Source organism: Lichenostomus cassidix, chromosome 1Aa, assembly GCF_008360975.1.
Source record: "Lichenostomus cassidix isolate B80296 chromosome 1Aa, HeHo_3.0, whole genome shotgun sequence".
Lineage (NCBI taxonomy): Eukaryota > Metazoa > Chordata > Aves > Passeriformes > Meliphagidae > Lichenostomus > Lichenostomus cassidix.
This window is the reverse complement of record NC_139480.1, coordinates 38,114,492-38,131,437: the sequence shown is the minus strand read 5'-3', so window position 1 is coordinate 38,131,437 and position 16,946 is coordinate 38,114,492. Positions and strand designations below refer to the sequence as shown.

Here is a 16,946-nt window from a genome sequence, read left to right as displayed (position 1 = left end):
TACATACAAATACAAATTTGTATGGAGGAATATTGGCATCCTCTATTTTTGCTTATGTAAGTGTAAATATTCATTTGATTTCCCAGTGCAGTTTTTAAGTGATTAAAAGCTGCCATGCAAATTTTTTTCATTATTAAATAGATACTTAATTGAATATAGAAATTTTGTCTAGCACATTAGCATGGATGATGTTTTGTGCTCATAGGAATCAGGTAAATCTCCTTATAAAAGATGCTGGGTGCTAGCTCATTTTTCAATTCTAATGGATTTTTTTTTTCAATTTGCCCATGTTCTCCCTATGCAGTCACTCATATTAACTGATAAATTACACTGCAAACAATCCAGTTCTCAAAGAAGCAGACTATTTACCACGGCCATACATTTAATCTCTCTGTTTTACTTCTTGGTTATTTTTCACTATATTCTGTTCTGCAAAATGCCAAACGTCTCTTCTTTCAGAGATTAACAAATGTGTATGGGATTAAACATTTCTTCTTCACTGCTTTTTAACTTGGATATCTTAAACTTCCTTTTCAGATCTGAAGAGGCACTCACTCCGAAGTCTTCCTACCCATCCAAGTCTATCAGTAAGCCTAATAAAAAATATATCCTGTAACTATCTATAAACAAGCACAGATATTTTTGATTTTCAAAGTACTCAACACATTTTCTGTATCAATCTCACTTTGAGTCTAGATCCAGATGATTTGGAAGTATGCAAAATGAATGTCACTCACCATGTGTAACATGGAGTAGCTATCACTTCTCCTGACAGAAATTCCCTGTCTTTCCAGGTGCACGGACAACTGTCAGGAATATAACATTTCCCTCTATGCTCAGCCATCCTTCAAAATAAAAGATTTATTAAGATGAAAGAGTTAATTGACAAGAAAATCAATGTAACTGAAAGTGTAGTGTGCTGTCTAAACACCACCAAGGGCAACCAGTCTTCCATCCAGCCAAGGAAAATTGTTTCATCAGCAAAAGCTGTCCAAATCAAATGATCTCCACTGTGCACAGCTGAAGACCTTGCCAAGCTCACAGCTGCAGCTCTCCTTCTATCTAGAAAGGGATATGTTGGTGTGGGCAGCAGCTCCCATGCAGGAGCGTAGGTATTCTGCCCTGCAAACTGCAGAGCATCTGTGTACCATGCAAGCTGCTGAGGCTGCAGCCAGACTGCCCTTCCCTCTCTGCTGCTCTCTTGTCCTGATGAGCCACGGAAGCAGCTGGACTGGTGTGCTTCCTCCTCCTCTGCACAGACAGCACCTGTCCTGTTCTGAGGGCACAACTGTGAGCTGGGCTACAGCACCTGTTGCACAGTCTACAAAGTGCAGTGGTAGAGGTTACTTGCCTACGCAACGTAAGCTGAAACAACTGACAAGGTTAAGACAAAACAGGCATTTAACGCATTAGATCAATAAGCAAACCAGAGATATGGTCAAACACCATTTCCACCTATTTAGCAATATTCACTTTTTTAACAAAAATGTTACTGACAGTCCCAATGCTGTTCTTTAGGAGAGCAGTTCCTGGAGTTGTCGTGCAGCATATGGCTCAAAGTACAATCTTGAGATTGTTTCACTGGAAGTTGAAAGGAATACACAGCTTAGAGTTTACTTCTCCTCATTATTAGTTCATTAAACAGTAATCAGCTCTAAGTAAAAGAGTCAAGTGTTCAGAAAATTTCTTAAGGATAGGAAAACACCAGAACAGATGTCTTGGGAAGATACTTTGTCAATAGAAGCTAAATGTCTCCTAGAATACCATCAGTATTGCTGGTGCTGCCTAAAGGCAGGAGAATAAAATAGTCCCATGTGGTCCCATTCCAAACTACTCTGGGCTGCTGCAACTCAATGTAGCCTCATATCTCCAGCTCAGTGTCTTTCAGTGTATCTTTGGGTGATGAATTAAGTCATTCTCAACTCATTTCCTCATGAAAATTTGGGCTATTATATTCAACTTTTCAAGTATACCAGAGAATTTCAGTATTTCTAATTCTTTGTCACCTCTTCAACTACTGACTAAAAGAACAACAAGCTGTTGCACAAGATCTTTAACAATAGAGAATGTAAACCATTTTTACTTTGGGAAGACCATTTTTTGCATACTAGAGTCCACCCTTTCATGGGTTTCCAAAGGAAAGGGTTTGAATACCACACACAAACTGCTCTAATTTATAAGCACCATAAATACCCAGGATGCTAGAATAAGGCGGCAATCGCCAGGAGAATTCAGGATTCTGCCCTAAAAGCTTAGGTCATTCAGTCAAACAGTGGGTAGTGGTAGAAATAAGGTGGGTAAGGAGAACCAAAGAGAGGAATGGCAACTTAAGAGAATTTTAAAAACCCTGTATTACATTAAAGTGTTTCACAACAAGTTTTTAATGACTTGTCCACTTTTAGATTTAATGTCAGGAGATATATGCTTAACATTTTCTTGCATAAAAAAGAGACCCTCTGAAACTATACTGTGCAAGTGGTGGAAGTCATCTCCTGTCCAGACAGTCCCAAATACCAGCCAACTGGACTGATAGTAAGCTGGATATCTGATGGCCTTTGAGCTGTTACTTTGTGTCTGCAACAATTTATAGAACAATAGTTTCAAATTTAGAGGTGCGATACCACTGGAATTTAAAAAGCAAAAAAAATATGCAGAGTTGAACTGTGGAAAATATGTATTTGGCTTGTGCTCCAGCTTGTTCCATCAAAGCTTACCCAGGGGGGCAAATGCAGCCACTTGCACAGGGTGGTGAGGGGACACAGGAGAAGTTCATGGCAAGGTTTGCACAAGAGATCCCACAATTCACACCCGCTGCTGGTAATCCAGGCACAGGAGATCTGCAGTCATAGTAGATTTTTCCTTCAGGGCATATGTGAACTTCAAATGCAAAATACAGGTTAGATAAGATCAACTGTTCTTTTACACTGAAGGTTTTCTATTTATTTTTGTTCACAATCTATTTATTTGGATACAAAGTGAGATTATGTTACAGTTCACTTAAGAATGCAATCTGTATAACAGTCTATAACAAATCTATATTACAGAGATATCAAATTAATATATGTTCTAATGTAAAAAACTCATACTATTAAGCATCTGGATGTATGCACCCTGGATCTGACACACAACAGTCCATTCTTAAAGATGGAGCCATTATGTCTTAGGCAGAAAAAATTTTAGAAGTGGCATAATTTTCAAGATACTTCTAAATTAATTAGAAATGCACTAAAAATTTACTTTCTAGAAATGAAGATCTTATGGCTTTCTAAACATGGATAGTGAGCCTTATTATAGGTATTCCCATGAGGACACATTGACCTCGATGTCACACGCAATTATTTATTTCTTTTAATTTCCCAAGTGACTTAAGTACTACAATTTGTGCTACAGAAAAAGAAAAAGGGGGAAAAAAACCCAAGACAATTTGTGCTCCTAACCTCCTATTTTAAATATGTTGTGATGTGAAGTCTCTCATAATTTAAATGCATATGAGGAGAAGAAAAACCAAATTACTATTCAATGTCAAACTCTCTCTTTGTAAATCTTTAACATGGGACAAGATTGTAAATTACCTTTATTCTCTGTAGTGGCTTCAAAGCATTTCAATGTTCCATTCAAACACTGACTAGAAAAGACAAGGAAAGCCATATTTATTCAAAGGAGAAGTGTTTTGTAGTAACCATGTTAAAGAAGATTATACAATTCAACCTAATTTAAACAACAGAAATCAGGAAGAGAAAGAGGACTAAAATCCAAAACCTTGAGTTCTGCTCAACATTTTGTTGGCATTTTCTAAGTGCTGATCTATGGCGAGGATCTAAATTCATAGTTTGTGTACTATGTAATTTCCTAACTTCCACTAAAATGGAAAAAAACCCCAAAACTGAGTATGTCAACCCCTGTGAGAATGGAGGGCCAGGTGATTTAGGATGCAGGCAGTAGAACACTAAACCTTATCCACTGCAGCTTACAGAATTTTCCAGGTATTTTATTAAAATAATTAGGTACATAATCAAATTTATACTAGGCTCCCTTTTACTAAGTGTGCAAAAAACCCCAAAAAAACCTTGATACAATAAACCTTCAATATACATGAAAAAAATGCTCAGAGCACTTAAAGTAGCATCCAAACCGTGATACAAGAAAGATAAGATTCTTGGCACTCAAACCTACCAGAAGCCTGTTGGTGTAGGAAGGATTTCTCCAGGCTGGAGGGCTTTGCCTTTGTAATGGCAATGACAGCCAGATCTGTTAAAAGAATATTCATGCATTTAGATACTAAAGCAAGATGAAATGAGACTTAAGGGCCATCTATTTATCAAGCTATTACGATAAGCAGGTCTTATCATAACATTAACTTGATTCATTAACTCAGTCCTTATATGTACAATACTCTGAAAGAAAACCTAAAGATGACACTCAGACTGTATCGAAGCCAGTGGCAAAATTCATATTGTTTTTAATAAAGGCAGGATTTCCTCAATCTCTGTGCTTTTTATTTGCTGTTTCTGTGCATTATTCTAAGAGAAATTATATTTGCTCCTCAGTTATGGGAGTAGAATGGCAACATGCAGTTCCTGTTCCAAGAATTATTAAAATCATGGGATAGAGAAATTATCATCGCAAAATCCAATAACTTTATGATAAGATCCAGAGGGGTTAGAAGTAGCAACAGAATTACGTAGAAACCATGTAAAAATATGCAAATAACAAGTACCTGACACTCTTGAATAGTTTGAAGCAGTCTTTATCCCCACAGCATGAACTTTACTGATCTTTCCAAAATATATGTTGTAATGAACAGAAATAACTCTCTATAATCTTCAAATGTCTATAAATACTCATTCCAGTTTTAATTCAGTATTTGAACTCAGTAACTACCTGTGGTGGTAAGCTGTAAAATTTTGGTACGCAACATACAAAAACTATTTCCTGTCATTGACCATTTCCTCCCATTTTAATGAAGAGTGAGACATTTGCATTGTGAGACAAAAAAAGACACTTCTAGCCACTCTTTCCACACTATCCCTTACTTTATGGAATGCTGCTTTATAGATTCTTTCTTGTTTGTTCTCAAGTGTTCAAAACAAGGTTTTCATGTGAAAATGCTATCCCATGAATTTTAAAAGTTTCATTACCCCTCTCTAAAGCAGTCTGACACATCTGCTCTGAAGTGCAGTAGATGTATGGGCACATAATAACAGATGAAGGCCCGTTATTTATTAATAAGAAAGAATATGAAATCCTTACATATTGTTTATCTTCTCTAGAAAGTCTACATCTTGAGGCAACAGCAGAAAAGCTATTTTAAATCTTGCTGGAAAGAGGAAAATGTGCCCATATATATTTTTTTTTTTTATTACTTACATTGATACACAAAAGTTGACTGACTCTTCAAAATACTTCCCATCAGGACAATTACATCCTTCTGCACAGTCATCAGCACAGATATTTGCCATAGAAAGTGAAGCACAGGAATGTTTACAAAAAGAAGAGCACTGATGATAAAGCATACCACTGTGACACATCACAGCTGGAGGAAAGAGAGGGAGAAAAAAGGGAGAACAGCATACTCTTAAAATGTGAAAACTAGAAAACAAAGCAATATATCATGGAAGTGCAAAAAAAAGCAAAGTGGTCTCTTGCTGCACTGGGTTTAGTTGAGAAGCATGACAAAAATACGCTGTTTTGCCAATTTCTTAAGTTAGAAATGCTTAGATTCCAGTGGGTTTGTATTAAAATAATTATTTGGCTGAAATAATCTGTTTTGTAAACAGTAGCTATCTATTCTTTCTATATGTTAAACTGGGCTTCTATCTAGTAATTCGGGCTTCCAAGAGAGGAAGAATGGTCCAGCTAAGGCTGAGGCATTGCTATATGGCTTAGAAACAGAAACACAGGAGTTGGACTTTGATAACCCTTGTGGGTCCCTTCCCACTCAGGATACTCTTAAGATGCTACGAAATGCCTTCTTTTAAATCATTACTGTATCCTACTTGTCAAATCACTGCACACCCTGCTCTGCCCACCCTAGGCAGCCCCTGCCAGCCCAGCTTGCCTTAGGGAATGACTTCCTTCCTGCTACTCCCTGACTACTTTATCCTAATAGGAGCTTCCATATGACTTAGGGGGTTAAAGAAGGAATTTCATTTCACTCTGTGACCAACAGAAAGGGCAGACGCTCCCTGTGGGGCAGCCCAGGGGCCCCCAGCTGTGATGCATAATGTAATGGCTATTATCATTCTCCCAGAGTACATCATTACTCCATGGCACAATTCTAGTTTCCAGGAAAAAGAAGCCAAACCCTGTATTTTGTGGAGCGAATGAAATTTGTAGACTTCTACATATTTCTAAAAGACATTCCATTATGGAAATATTACTCACCACAGTAAGAAATATGAGATCTGAAGTCAACAATGACGCCATGCTTGCCACAGACGTAAGCATAGTGTGCCAAAGCATTGCACAAACAACTGCTTCCACATTTGCACGCATCAAAGCGGCAGAGCTGGTAGTATAACCCTGGACTGATGTAGGCATGGCAGGGAGCAAAAACATCTTGGTTGATGATATCACACTGAGATGCATACCCAGCTAAGAGAAGGTGACATTGTTTTAGCCATTTGAATACAACAGTTAGTCAAATGAATAGCACTGAACATTAAAACCAAACATAGCCAGCTGTGCAATAAAATCTTGCATACAATGTCTTTCTGTAAAATTCTATAGTTTAAAATTGATATTACAAGCAACTCCCTCAACAGTAAACTCCACTTAAGATAAAAATAACTACACTTAAACAGTTATGCCTTCCTCTAGTAGCACAGGTAATTTAAATGCCAAAATAATATATTTCAAAAGAGTAGTTAAAAGAATCCACCAAAGTTTGGAATATGACTTTCCTACTTGACATTTCATTTAGCTTTAACATCAGCAATGGCCATATACCTTTTGGCATGTAGTATCAGGAAGTATTACAAACCAGAGCTTAAGGTCATGCAAATCCCATGTTGGCCATATACCTTCTAGCAGCAACAAACCTTCCTCCAGCCCTCCAGCCACTGAAGCAGACTACCACCACAAGTGGTGGAATAGCTAAGGAACACTGGAGTGTGGATTATATTTAAGCCACTTTTGCTGCTAAAAGAATGCCATGCACTCCATGTTTATTTCCACATACACACATTGACACAAGAGTTTCACATTTTATGGGGTCTCTCAGTGAACTAGATTCAAGGACTGAACTTGACTTGGTTGAAAATTAACCTGACAAAATAAGTAAACAAACAAACAACCTTTTTTTTTTATTATTATCATCTCAGACCTGGAAAAGATGCTTGCCCTTGTAGCATGGCCTAGATCACTTTACTGTCCTCTTCTTTTTCACAGTGATTATTACAGAGTCATAGGAAAATTTGGGCTGGAAAGGACCCTCAGAAAGTCAGGCAGTCCACCCTCCCGCTCTAAGCAGCTTACATTTACGTCAAACTCCACCTTCAGAGAGATAGCACAGAACTGAGGGTGAGGCATGAAGGCTCTGAGCTGATCTGGCTGAGATATACTGCTTTAGAAGACAGAGGATGAGGAAGGCATAAAAACTCTTATAATGCCACACATTGTTAGAGGTTTATGGTTATTCTAGACTTGCTTCAACAGGCTCTAAATATGGATAAATCCCACATCCTTAGTGAAATCTGATGTTTGAAACATTAAAAATATTAGACTACATTCTGTCAGAATTGGCAACTAAAGTCTACCCATTGTCTTCTTTAATTGGAAAGAACAGCAATGCAAAAAGGAGACAGTGAAAGTTCAATAGAAACCATCGTCATGTCAACCAGCCAAAACTAAATCTTTACTCAGGAATCTGAACAAATCCAAGGCTCTCAGATTGTCTGCACTGGCTTTTGTCAGAGAACATAGACGAAGGATAAAGAAACTTTTAATGCAACAAGCATGGAGAAGCCAGAAACAGGACTTTTGATCTGTACACTATCTCCTGTACTTTCTTCATGGAACTACAAACATGCATCACATCTTTCCTCTCAACTGACATAATTTGCAGGACCACAGACTGCAGCAGTGCAGAACCTGAAAGCAGCTCTCCCCTGCTGCAGGGGGAGCACTGCCCCAGAACCAGAACATGCAGGATGGTCATTCCATGGCCACGAGCCGTGGGGCTGGTCAGACACGGTTCTTGTAGAAGCGTTGCAGGTTTAGAAAGGCAGCTGTTTGGTTCCTGGTCTCCATGGTGTTTTTATTGTGGAAAACAGGGGAGGAGTGGGGAGATGGAGGAGGGGGAAGGGAAGGTGAGGGAGGGTACAGGTTCCATACAAGCCCAGAACCAAAGAGGCCCGTTCCAGATCTTGCTGGGGTTTTTATCTCTAGGGATGGGAGGCGGTCCTGACTCACATCCAGTCAGAAGGGGTCAGGGGGGTGGGGTCAGGGACAGGAAGGACACACGTTACAACAACAGACAGCTAACATTCTGTAGGTATAGCAGACAGCAGAATTTAGTACTCATGGCCAGTACATCCAGCATTAAATGACCAACTAGCTTTTAATTTTCAAGTACTTACACATCTAAACCTGAAGCTGAAATACATCTATGTGCAACTTCTTCACAGAGAAAACAAAAACTGTCCCATAATAATAAGATACAGCTAATTCCAGACTCCCATGTGAAAACATACCATTTTGCTGATTAACGTTGCAGGGATCAACCACAGGAATATTGACAGGCATGGAGCAAGCTGAAGAAACCTTCCATGCATTGGCATGAAGTTGTGGGGTTCCTTCTATCATCCCTGCTGGAGATCTGAAAAAGAAAAGATTAACACAGCAAGCATCCCGCTGACCTTAGGGACTACATGGGTGAGGGTGCAAGTTCATTAAAAAGGCTTAGATGCATAGTAACATTGAACAGTCAACATGCCAAAAGAATTTCCATCTGTGAGGTATAAAAGAAGAGAGGGCTTGCGAACCTTTTTCCTCAATATTTTATTCATGTGAAAATGGTTCTACACTCAAAGTCTGCTTTTACTTATGCGTAATTCAAGTACACTGAAATCAGTTGGAGAAGGCATTAATGAGAGGAGATTTGGCCTTTATACCAGCACAAAAATGGAGTGAGATGTCAAAATAGACAATATTTGAGCTCTAGAGTGGAGCTGTTTGCATTATGATGCTGGCTTGCACTAAGTATTTCATAAGCATTTATTATTGCTAAAGTTTCATTACATTATAGCTTGAGGAATTTTGGAGGAAACAAGGTTAAAAAGTAAGGAAAGTGTGCCCTTCTAATTAATATATTCCTGTGGTTGGTGGATTAGAATTACATTCTAATGTAATGTAATTCTGCATTCATAGAATTACATTACATTAGAATGTGGTTCAGAATTACATTTTTTTGAGTTAAAACTTGATGTGAGGAAAATTGAGCAGTAGTAAGTGTCAACCATGTGAGGATGATACAAGTATTTTCTATCTACCACTCTTTTCGTCAGTGCTCATGTATTTGCTGTGAAGATAAGGGAGTAACAAGAAAGGAAAAAGTGCATTCAATTAATACTATCATCCAAAAATTTCTACAAATATGAGAGGTTTCTATAATTACTTAGCAAAGCATCTTAGAATACCCAAATTTATGACTTTCATATTTTTTAAGTAACTACCATTTTAATTAAGAAATTTTATATTGGTTAGTTTAACAGAGTTTGAGCATGTTAATGAAATGAAATAATCAGACAAAACTTTTCATTGGTTATTAAACACAATATAGATGTACAATATGCAACTTACAGAAAATCATCTCTTAAATTTCCATTGTATGTTCCACATAGTCCTAATGTTCTTCTCTTCCATCTGACATCAACTTGAACATAGATCCTCTCTCCATCTTTAGCAAACAGTATCTTCAAGCCAAAACTAGTTTTCAGTTGAACAAAGAAAGAAGATATATTCTGAATTTCAACAGCCCCTGAATACAGCAAAAGAAGAAGAAAAACAAAGTCACTGAAACCCAACTTCCAGGTTGTACTGGTTTTCTCATTAAACAAAAAAGATTTTGAAAACTCAGAAATAAAATGAGAAACTATGTACAACCTCACTACCAGCCAAATATCTCACCTATTCTCCATCTGACCTAATTTCCAAGAACAACACAAATCAGAAATTCCAGCCACTGTCAACAGTACAAAATCTACCACCTTTCTGTGCCTGTGGGCTTTCTAGAAACCATACTTGCATCTCTCTTTTTTTTTTTAATTTTAGAAGAAAGCAATGCTACTGCAAGCCTCTGGCAATGAGAAGACTAGACAAGAACCCCCTTTGTTCTCAGTCTCCAGCAATATTATACAACTAATTAACAGATTTGTGTAAAGTGTATTGAATCTTTAGATAGAAGGTTCTCTCTTATCACTATTGATATGACAAGTACATCTCCCTCCTTGGACTGTATGTGAACTGAGCCCCTATCAAATTTCCAGTTTTCCTACCCAGCAAATCCATTATGTGAGGAAATGGAAATTTCACAGTCACAGCATTCATTTGCTACACATCGTTGTTCTACTTGCAGCTGCAGGCTTAAAGTGGATCTACCTTCACAAGCAGCCTCTACACATGCACACACACAGACTCAGGCGAATAAACTGAGAAAGGAAGATAAAACCCTTAAAGATGTCCTTATGTAATCAGACTTACTAGATAAACACAATAATCAAGAATGTGAAACCAAAATATTTTTCATAGATTATATTTGTTGCAGACTGTGGAGACAAGAAAGTGAACAGGGACTGATTCAAAAGAAATAAAATGAAGTTACCAATCAAATTATGAAGCAGAAGTGTCAACATAAAGCATAACCAAGCTATGATGCTCGTTACCATAGAAAGCTGTGAATGCCAAAAGCAGGACTGTGACTGGACAAATTCAATGAAGACAAGACATAGCTGCAACCACCAGCACAGGACTCTCTAATCTCTGTTTTTTTGAAGGCTGGAAAGAACTTAAATCTCACTTTACTCTTTTAGAAAGAGACAAAAAATCCGTAACTGGTCACTATAAGTTATAAAATTTAGCAATATAATTTCTACCTTCAGTGCTTGATTTTATAATATGTTTTTAGGGCTGGTATATTTTACTATCCTTTCCAAAAATGTGAAGTAACCTGACTGAAATCACAACATAAGTCAGCAGTGAAATCAATGTAGATTCCTTGGAGCACATGGATTCTATTCCATTCTATTTAGTCTAAAATGCTTTAAATAAGCTAGACCTTATCATCAAGGTCTCTTCACCTCCTTTCTTTTTCTTACCTCCTTCCCCCTAAATACAAACAAAATGAGTGGAATTTCTAGGTTCTCTGTAAGATAAGAAATGCAAATAAATGAGGGTGTAAACAAGAACTGTTTCACAGACAATAAAAGTAAATTTCTCTAATTATTACTAAAGTTTTAAAAAGTAAGTGATTGTACACTTCTATAAGTTATGTTTAAAGAAATACCCTTTTCACAGAGACATATTATTAAAAAGTTTTGGAGCATATAAGAGATAGAATGTGAACACTGGTAAAATTCTTCTCCATGCACTTCTTACCATTGAGGTTAAAAACTTGGTTAGGCACAGTTTGGATTTGACCATATCTAGTGAGAGTTACTTGTTTCCTCACATCATCTTCAAGAACTAGTGTTATAGACTCAATGCAGGCGTGGTCAAAGTTCTAAGTAGAAACAAGTTTCACCATCAGAAACGGGCAATGACATTAATATTAACATGGAATACAGAACCAAACAGGGAGAAAAAATAAGTATATAGAAAGGAAATATCAGAACTGTCATCAGGTAAATCAGTTGTAAACTATTGCTCAAAGCATTAAACAAAGCACTCAAAATTGTATGTCCAACATAATAAAACTTTGCTTATGCATAATCTCCTTATGCTAGGAAATGCATTTTAGCTATTATGGCAGTCTTATAGTAAGTGGACAGAGGTCCCTAGGCACTGATACTGGGTTCAAAATTCCATACTTGCATAGCCACCCTGGGTACTGCTCATTGATGGGTTAACCAGAGGTAGAGCAAGAATCTGACCCTGTCTAAATCAAGCTGCTGCAGCCAGAGAACAATGCAGCAATGCAGAAAAAAGAAACTTTGGCACACATGAAAGTGTTTCTCATCTTGAAATGTAGTGATGCTCTCTGATTACAGAGAAAAAGGATATAAATTCTCCAGAATTATATTACAATAAATTATAAATATCTGACTATTGAAAAATGGCAACCTATCACCTATATCACACACATCATTTTAGTGTGCAATCCAGGCAGAATTTATGAACCTAAATACAGGACAAAAGCTGACATATAATTAGCTGAAACCAAGCTTCTTATGCTCCCCAGGGACCCCTCTGTTTTCATTCAGAAACTCTTCAAGGCGCCTAGAGTTGTACAGAGGGTTATTACCAGTGGTGTTCTTGTTTCTCAATAGCTATCTAACCAACCTTTTTATGCTTGAGGCCACCTGAAATGCAGAAACAGTTGTCTCAACACCTATGCAGGAGCAGGAGGTGCTTACAAAAAAGGCAGAGAGGCACCAGCTTATAGTCAAGCTTTTGAAGGGAGGACATGAGAGACAGTCCCATAGTAAGGCATCACTCCCTTCTGAGGAGTTCAGACATCCCTGTCCTCAGCACATGGGCAGCTGTGAGTCACAGTCTCAAAGCCTCTTCTCCTGAGAGCCTGACTAACAGCATCATTAAATCTCACAGGTACGTACTTTTCATAAGCACTTTTATTCCTAAGCCTGTTGTTGAATGACAGCCAAAATATTTTCAAACAAGTATGTGTGGTGACTAGTCTTTTAGATAGTTTTCTAAAAGGCATTGTTCCAATCAATTAAATATGTTGTAACATATCAAATAAAAATCTAAAGCTACCAAAAAAACCCCAAAAGGCCTTGCCTAAATAGTGATGTGTTAAACCTACAATGCTACCAACAGCAGCTTTTCCAAAGCCTGACATATGTTGGTACCATAACTAAAGGTGTTTATACAATTTAATGTGCATAAATGAGTAACTCTTTAGACTTGATCCCTCTAAAGTTGCAATAGATTTTACAAAGGGCAATACAACCTGGAGCAACACAATTACAAAAAAAGCTGTAAGATGGTTTCAGTTTATATTTTCTATTTAATATAACCAAGTAGTTTACAGTAAAACTTATAAAAGATTGCCTGAAATACAGATGAACCTGCTTATTTAACATTTTTAAAAAATGTGGCTTACCTGTCCACAAGGTGCTTTTTGCAAAGTGATTGTGAATTTGTTTTTTCCAGTGCCTTTTACCAAAATGTACTGGCAAATCCCAAGAAAGGTAAAATGACGTCCATCAAATGTTGTGAAATGAGAGCTGCCTGTGATGGAGCACTCAGCTTGAGAGGAAAAGGATAAAGAATGTTCACTTGCATAAGAATGTATCATTATTCTTCAAATTATGTAAGAGAGAAAAAAAGAAACTTTCTCCTGATTTCTAATTATATGATCCAGGAGAACTTTAATATATCTAGCTATAATGGCATGTAGAAACAAATTATGCTGCAGACAACTATTTCCAACAGATACCATCCCATCTCATCTCATCAACAAGACCACATCCATGTGCAGCATCTTTTGGTTCTAACACTGTGAAATGCCTTTGACTAAAATACAAAAGACCTTTCTCTTTATTACAATTCAGAAGTATCCTAAAATCTTCTCATCATTTTTTTCCATGACTCAGTGAGAAAGAGGACAAGCCTCTTCCTCTATCCTTCTAGGTACTATGGCACTGCTTGTTACCACAGGCATGAAGCGGATGCAGATGTCTGTCTGTCATCAGGGCACATCTTTTGGGGTTTTTTTCCCAGCTGAAATCAGGAATGCACTGCTGAAGCAAGTCTCCAGCTCATCCCAACTTACTGCACTTTCATTCACACCATGGGGTAGATCAGAGCACATGAATTAGATTCATTTTAGCAGCAGAAGGTACTCTGTGGGGGCACATCTAACTGCTCCCATTGCTAACAGCAACTCAGTCCCTAGAACCAGACCAGAGTAGTTGTAATTAGTCCTCCACACCCAAACACAACCCATGCAAGACATACAGAGTGGTTCTCAATGTCAATTGTTTAACATTACAGATCCGCATCATCAAGCCCTGCTTAGCAGCTGTTAAGCCTTATCACCTCATTGAAAGAGGGCTCCTTAATTTGTAAAAAAGTCTCTTTCACAAGCTTCATAATATAAACTTGCCTAAGGTACAGAACTGTCAAGGGAGTTTCACTACCTGACTGCTCTATGTTCCTCTGTGTCTCATGACAGAGACATGTCATCTTTAAAGAAAAGGATCATTTTCAAACATGAACTGCTATTACGAGAGAGAAAATCCAGCACACTTAGCGTCAGAATGATGGTTTCTTTATCACTTACATTAAAGTTGCACCTAGAAGTGAGGAGATCCTTATACCTGGCCTAGGTGCTGCACAGGCAGTAAAAATACACCATCTGTGGCAAATAATACTGAGCATAAATGAGAGAAAGCAAACAAGAGGTGGATGTAGCACACTGAGGTAGGGAAGCAAATGGGAAAAGGCTGGATGAGTACGGTCAAGAAATTAACAGCTTCATTCCAGCGGGCCCACAGCTACTGTCAATATCCACCTGTTTAATCTTTCTTCCTAAATTACCAGCCAAAAGCCTTGGATCCTACTTGGTTCTATTGTCTTCTGAAGTTTGTCAACTTTGTTATGAAGTGAGAAAAGAGTAATGAAACACAAATACCTGGACAATCATGATCAGTGCAGTTCCAAATCCCACCAATACAAACACTAAAAAAAAAAAATTGCAAAACATAGAAAGATTGTTCTGATCTTTGGCAAAATAAGTAGTTTTGAATTAATTAATTTGCCTAGAATTCATGCAGAATAGCCTGCATATTTTAGTGATACACAGGCCACAGACTGTAAAACATAGACAGTAACTATTATTTAAAATGTAAATGGGACTGTGATGTTAAACTAACTATGGACAGTAGTCACAGAGAGATGAGTCACACAGGCTTTCACATACCAGTTGCTACATTCTTGTTCAATTTTTGAGCCTACAGGGAAAGCAGTTCCATGATAAAGACAAGGACAATTCGACAAAGAGATACAAGTTCCATTTTCCATAATGAGACCTATTGGGAAAGAAGTTGATAAATGAGATATACAACAAATTACGAAACTCCAGATCACTCTTCCCCCATCTGACTCAAACATTCCAATCTGCCAGAAGGTGATGTCATCAGTCTTAAACAAGGACCAGCAGAAACAATTGTCCAGTGAGTGCAGAGAGCTCAGAGTGAAGCTCCCTAAAAAGAAGTTGTCACTCTGAATCATTGCTTTTTGAAAAATATCTGCCTTCAGCATGTAAAACTGTACAGACTCAAAAATGAAAAGATTCTGAAATCTCTTTATCTTCAGTCTGTCTAGAACTAGGACTGCTCATAGTCCAGACAATAATTTTTTTTTCAGTACAGGTCTCAGAAACTTTGGTTTCTTTTACAGAGCATGACACATTCTGTTTAAGCAAAATTTCTATAGATTTTTTGAATAGTTCAAATAAAGTAGACTAAATCCATGTAATATCTTCTTGTAGAAGCATTAGTAATGGATCCAGTATTTAACTGATATTGCATGCTGAGACACCTTTGTATTCTAGATAAATGTTTAGCACACAGTAAAGGGCAGAATCACAGAGACAATAATAACAGCTAGGGCAGAATTTACACTATTCATAATTTTCAGGCTTTAACTTTAGGCACAGTCTATTTAGACTTCATTATGATGTTGCATACTAGCTTTACATGTATTTTTCAAATAACATTGACAGTATTTACCATCTGGACAGTAACAGCCATCTAAACAGTGCAGGTTGCTGCCAAGACAATCTTTTTCAAAAGTGCAGGTTGGTGGACAACAACTGATACAGTCACGGTGAACAAAGGTGTCCTCACACTTCTCAGCTAAAAAAAGAACCCATGATATATTGAACATTAGTGCAATTTCTCTTCCTGTGCTAGAAAACCCATTTCTGTCAAATAAACATTGTGGAGCTCTTCTGGTATAGATAGTTAATCAGATCAAGTACAATGAATGTTTTGGAGGAGTTTTAACTGAGGAACTATGGCGAAGCTCTCAACAATATTTGTCTTTCTTTAGCAACTCCTTGTATCATCTATCCAAAATAAGTTATAGCTTCTGTGACAGGGAAACGTTATATCTCAGCTAGCTCAAAGCCTTTTGCATGAGACTGAGCTGCGATTGATGGGCAGCAGTGATAACAAGAAGGAGCTGGATTAACTACATTAATTACAGGGCCAGTAGAGGCTGGAAGGTCTTCTGGGACAAGGAGCAACAACAGATCTCCACAGATGTTTGTTCTTTGTCCTTTGTCCAGAATATGATCTGCACACATGATGTTTCAAGCAATCCACAAAAACATGAATTTTGTATGGATCTAAATCATACCACAATGGAATGAAAATATTTCTCTAGCAAGTTACTGACTTCATTGTTTGCCATCAAGCGTGAAACTAGCTGATCAACTTGAGTATCAGATTTGAGTTCTAAAATGACAAATGTTGTCAAGATGGAATTATTTGGACTGTATGCATGGGATATCTCAAAGGTCATGTAGTATGCTTTATTAAAGAGTCTTACTACAGGCAGGAAAGTCATCCCTCCAGTCCCGCACCGGGGACCCAGCGTGAGAGCATGCTCTAGCGTACTCTGTCACTGCCCTGCAGTATGTTTCATCATCATCCACTCTGAAATGATAAAATAAGAGAGTAATCAAGGAATTCAATCCCATCTACAAATTTCTGCCATGTGACACGGCACAGGATATTTCACACATAGCTGACACCACT

General features: G+C 37.7%; 1 protein-coding gene across 1 annotated transcript in view; it reads right to left on the bottom strand.

The window, feature by feature from the left end:
* OTOGL (otogelin like) overlaps positions 1 to 16,946 on the bottom strand; it is an 87,340-nt gene that overhangs the window by 55,647 nt on the left and 14,747 nt on the right. The window contains exons 11-24 of the mRNA XM_085045719.1: positions 16,738 to 16,844; positions 15,915 to 16,040; positions 15,104 to 15,212; positions 14,816 to 14,862; positions 13,283 to 13,428; positions 11,596 to 11,719; positions 9,802 to 9,979; positions 8,694 to 8,818; positions 6,385 to 6,594; positions 5,368 to 5,533; positions 4,174 to 4,248; positions 3,573 to 3,625; positions 2,715 to 2,877; positions 738 to 845 (exon numbers count right to left, since the gene is read on the bottom strand). Coding sequence (XP_084901845.1) covers positions 738 to 845; positions 2,715 to 2,877; positions 3,573 to 3,625; positions 4,174 to 4,248; positions 5,368 to 5,533; positions 6,385 to 6,594; positions 8,694 to 8,818; positions 9,802 to 9,979; positions 11,596 to 11,719; positions 13,283 to 13,428; positions 14,816 to 14,862; positions 15,104 to 15,212; positions 15,915 to 16,040; positions 16,738 to 16,844 — 1,737 coding nt within the window. The remainder of the gene's footprint in view (positions 1 to 737; positions 846 to 2,714; positions 2,878 to 3,572; positions 3,626 to 4,173; positions 4,249 to 5,367; positions 5,534 to 6,384; positions 6,595 to 8,693; positions 8,819 to 9,801; positions 9,980 to 11,595; positions 11,720 to 13,282; positions 13,429 to 14,815; positions 14,863 to 15,103; positions 15,213 to 15,914; positions 16,041 to 16,737; positions 16,845 to 16,946) is intronic.